General features: G+C 33.7%; 1 protein-coding gene across 1 annotated transcript in view; it reads left to right on the forward strand.

Moving 5' to 3' along the window:
- The window catches only part of LOC107605144 (putative RNA methyltransferase At5g10620), a 5,038-nt gene continuing 1,701 nt past the window's right edge, over positions 1,642 to 4,978 (forward strand). Inside the window, exons 1-5 of the mRNA XM_016306910.2 lie at positions 1,642 to 1,782; positions 1,877 to 1,908; positions 2,127 to 2,269; positions 3,002 to 3,068; positions 3,907 to 3,984. Of these exons, the coding sequence (XP_016162396.1) occupies positions 1,734 to 1,782; positions 1,877 to 1,908; positions 2,127 to 2,269; positions 3,002 to 3,068; positions 3,907 to 3,984 (369 nt within the window). The 5' untranslated portion in view covers positions 1,642 to 1,733. The remainder of the gene's footprint in view (positions 1,783 to 1,876; positions 1,909 to 2,126; positions 2,270 to 3,001; positions 3,069 to 3,906; positions 3,985 to 4,978) is intronic.

A 4,978-nucleotide genomic window follows, 5' to 3' on the forward strand; every position in this document is an offset into this window, starting at 1 on the left:
ACGTTGATGATTTAAATATCATCGGGACTCCTGAAGAGATTCCAACAATTATAAAAACTTTAAAAGAAGAGTTTGAGATGAAAGATCTTGGAAGAACTAAATTTTGTCTCGGCCTGCAGATCGAGCATATAAAAAGTGGGATCTTTATTCATCAAACAACATACACAGAAAAGATCTTGAAGAGATTTTATATGGATAAGTCACATCCATTAAGTACACCAATGATCGTAAGATCTTTGGATGTGGAAAAGGATCAATTCCGTCCCAAAGAAGAGAATGAAGATATCATTGGTCCTGAAGTACCATATCTTAGTACCATTGGAGCACTAATGTATCTTGCTAATAATACACGACCCGATATATCATTTGCTGTGAATTTACTAGCAAGATATAGTTCCTCTCCAACCAGAAGACATTGGAGTGGAATCAAACAAATCTTTCGATATCTTCATGGGACGGTTGATATGGGATTGTTTTATCCCTATGGATCCAAGTCACAACTAGTTGGTTATGCAGATGCCGGATACTTGTCTGATCCACATAAAGGGAGATCTCAAACAGGATACCTGTTTACATATGGTGGAATAGCTATATCATGGAGGTCCACGAAACAGACGATTGCTGCAACATCCTCTAATCATGCCGAAATACTGGCGATTCATGAAACTAGTCGCGAGTGTTTTTGGCTGAGGAGTCTGATCCAATACATTCTGTCATCATGTGGACTGATTGATCATAAGATAGCTCCAACTATCCTGTTTGAAGATACTGCAACATGTATTGCTCAACTTAAAGGCGGATACATCAAAGGCGATAGAACAAAGCATATTTCTCCCAAATTCTTCTTCACTCATGACCTTCAAAATAAGGGACAATTGATGTCCAACAGATCCGTTCAAGTGACAATCTGGCAGATTTATTCACAAAGTCACTCCCGAAATCCTCCTTTGAAAGACTGGTACATGAGATTGGGATGCGCCGATTTCGAGACATTAAATAATGTCAGCAAGAGGGGGAGACTGTACTCTTTTTTCCTTGGTCAAGGTTTTTTTTCCCATTGGGTTTTTTTTGACAAGGTTTTTAATGAGGCAGTCCCCATCACAAAGGATATTGTACTCTTTTTCCTTCACTAAGGTTTTTTTTCCCACTGAATTTTTCTTTAGTAAGGTTTTAACGAGGCAATAATCCGAATGGTCATCAAAGGGGGAGTGTTGTGATAAACACAATAGATATGGATGCCCATTAATATCATGGCTGAATGACTCAGTTCTCATTTTACCAAGAAAGAATGTACATTAATGAAGGTTGAAAATTTTCCTTCATTATGCCTATAAAAGGAGGTTAAGCCTCCGTCAATATTACACACAGCAATAACAAATACTTCTCTTTCTCTTCCTCTTTACAACAATAAAATTATCTTCTCTCTTTATACACTATTAATAATTTCTCTTTATCTATCTTTATGTTACTGCATATAAATAGATAAAGTATTTTATCAAGTTACTTATATTAATATTAGAGTCTTCTATTTATATTTTATTTTATATTACCTCTTCCTTATTTATTTATTTAGTTATTTTATAACAAAAATATGCCACAACATATTTTTTTTTTAAATTTTCCAAAATACCGGTAACTTTCCACAATAGATATCCTCTTTCAAAGAAACACGGTTCAAATCACGCATTTGCGCTGTGCGTTTTGCACTGTTTCGTCTCCTCCTTCTGTTCGCCATGGCCACCGCAGTGTACCTCAATTCAGCGCATTCGAATCCTTTTCAAGGTTCTTATTATTCCCTAAATATCACTAATTCTTGCATCCCCAATCTTCCAAAATCCCGCACTCTTTAATTCTTCTTATTCCAAACATTTTTCAGCTACAAAATGCAAATACGCCGCTCAATCTGTGGTAACAATTCTCCCTCTCTCAATTACTTTTACCATCAGTTACCAATTGATTATGGCCTAAATGCTCATTTTAGTACCTCAAGTTAATTTGGTCTTTGAAATTTTAAAATGTTCAATTTTGTCTCGAAGTTGCATCTCGTGAATCCCTTCATATCTTGAAATAGTAATGATGCTATTTTTGTTTAGAAAATAAAAAATAAAAAAAATTGGTTTTTATAGAGAGCAGTTCCCATACGTGTATTATCAGTGGGGAAGAAGCGATCACGGGAGCTCCAACTCATGATTGATGAGTATGCTGAAAAGATAAAGTATTATTGCAGTTTTGAAGATGTTCAAATTCGGCCAAACCCTAGAAATGCACGGTGAATTCTCCGCTCTATTATTTTTAGTTGAACAATTTTGGTACGACCTATTTGAATAGGTTGCTAACTCAATCATCTGATAGGCCCAGGGGTATATCAAGTTTCATTTTCTGTCGAGCTAATGAAATGACTAATTTTGTTTTTTCGAATTTGCATCTAGCGCATTACTACAATCATTTCGATGTTGTGTTTCTCTCGTGTCAAAATTTCACATGCATGTTTTACTCTGTAGAAGGTTAAATGATAGAACACGCCGATGAAAATTTGCTCAGGACTTTGTCATGCAGATTTTGCTCATGACGCAACCATGTGCGGTTAAGTCTAGAAATTGGTTTTCTCAGCTACATGATAGAAAACAAATAGAGAGGGTCATTGGATTTTGAAAAGGAAATTACACATTAGAATTTGTTTTAAGTTTGTAATTAATTTTAATAGTGATATAAGAAAATAAGCCTGAGATGGAACTTATTTGTATGTATATATAATCTTTAAAATTTTGATTATATGTATGTTGTATCTGTGTTTTCTCTTATCAAAATTCAGCATTTTCCTTGTGTCAATATTGTATGATGTTTGGTACTTCTGTGTCTATTGAGTATCTTAGGCTCTGAGATACATAGGTGCATTGTGAATATATGCATGCATGCTGAAACCTCTTGTCTTCTAGGTACAAGAAGCTTGAAATTTTCATTGATGCCTAATGGAAAAAGTGGAATTTGGTTTGCATTGCAGTGATCAACGTGCTCAGGTTGATGACGAAGATGCAGCAATGATGAACCATATAAGGTCTGATGATTGGGTATAGTCTTTCAACATGCATGAATTGAAATTATAATAATATTTTTGTCATCCTACTTGAAATTACAATAATACTTGAAATTGTATTCTGTTCCTACTTGACATGATGATAGTAAATCAAATTTCATACGGCATTGGTTTCAGGTTGAGACTGTATACTGTTTGCTTATGATACTTCCTTACGTTCTGCAATTTAGGCCATGCTTGTTTTAGGTTTTAAAACGAGTGACTTTGCAACTCCAAAAAGATAAAAATAAGGCAAAACAAACACACCTTTAATTTTGAAGCTTACTTGAATTGTTTGTCTTTTTTCTCCTCCTTGCCCCACTTTGGAGTCTAAATTATACCCTAATTATAGATTTTTTGTAATATGTTTGTACAGTACTCAAGCTTAGTGTCTTTTGTTGATCTCACAATGTATTCAAACTAAAGTTAAATGTAGATGTTGGTGCTAATGTCATTGATGAAATTGCTAATGGTTTTCATGAACTTATTGATGACTTTGGAAATAGAAATTTGATCCAGGTTTGTCTCCTGCTAGGGATAGTGTTACACCAATGGACTACACCACACCTTTAACTCAAAGCATGTTTCCATGTAAATCATAAATTTTTGTTGTATTTCAATCTCATATATACTACGATTGACATTGTTCCAATGCAACAAACACGTAATGCCATTCCCTTATGTTTGTTCCTTGCTTGGAAGTCAGAACATGCTTGCAGTTCCTATTTTCAAGATACAGTGAGAGTCACAGATTTATATATGTTTTATAGCAAGAAACTGGGCTTGTTTCCCCTGCTAACTAGGTTTCGTTTGCAACACACCTGCACTAACAGGTTGTGATGTTGGATGAACGTGGACAAGACATAAGATCCGAGGAAATGGCAGAGTTGGTTGGTAATGCTGGAAATACGGTAAGAACGTCTTATAAATGATCTCTTTCTCTTTCGTTTTTGATCCATGAGTATTTCGTTATTATTGCATGCGCTTATTGGCACTGCATTGAAATAGCACAAGTTTTCTTTCGTTAAAGACCTTTGGCATGCTGTCGAAAATGTAAATTAATGTTAAATTTTGTAAAAGTACAACAATCCTTTCAATTCATGTTTCTGACACTTGGCAGTGTTTTTAATTTCCTATCAATCATGTTAGTCTTTTACTAATATTCCAAAGGAGTAAACTATCAAAATGGTACCCGAAAGTTTGCATCGCTTACAAAACAAACCCAAAAAGATGCTAACGACAAATAAGTCCCTGAAAGATTTAAAAACATGACAAAAGAACTAGATATTAAATATATTCTAAAAAAATGACTTTAGACATCAAATTTTTTAAATCATTATTAGGAAAATAAGATCTTTTGATACTTAAAATTTGATAATTTTTTGTTAAGTGAATTTTTAAACAAAAAAATTGAGGAAAGGACAAATCGATCAATGACTTTTTGGTATGCGGACATTTAAGTCCCTGAAAATTTTAAAAATATATTTAAATCCCTGACTTTTTCAAAATCTGGACACATCAATCCCTGCGTATGATTTGTCCCATTTTAAAAACTATCTCATGTGTGCATTCGTATCAACTAGGTCAGTAAAATGGGAGTCACATTTGATTTTTCCGTTGGGTCTGACAGACCTAAGTGAACATGAGGAATCGATATGTCCAGGTTTTGAAAAGGTCAAATATTTAAATGTGTTTTCAAATTCTCGAGGACTTAAATGTCCCGCGGATCAAAAGGTCAATGACCTATTTGTCTTTATCTCAAAAATTTAATTGTGAATGATCACATTTTTTTGAAAAATAAAAAAAAATTTAGAGATCAAATTTTGCTTTGAATTTTTTTGTATATCTTCTAAATATTTATTTAAATGTTGCTATAAATATTTAGATTTAATGGATAAGTCAGTT

The sequence above is a fragment of the Arachis ipaensis genome, chromosome B06 (genome assembly GCF_000816755.2).
Source record: "Arachis ipaensis cultivar K30076 chromosome B06, Araip1.1, whole genome shotgun sequence".
In the NCBI taxonomy this organism is placed as follows: domain Eukaryota; kingdom Viridiplantae; phylum Streptophyta; class Magnoliopsida; order Fabales; family Fabaceae; genus Arachis; species Arachis ipaensis.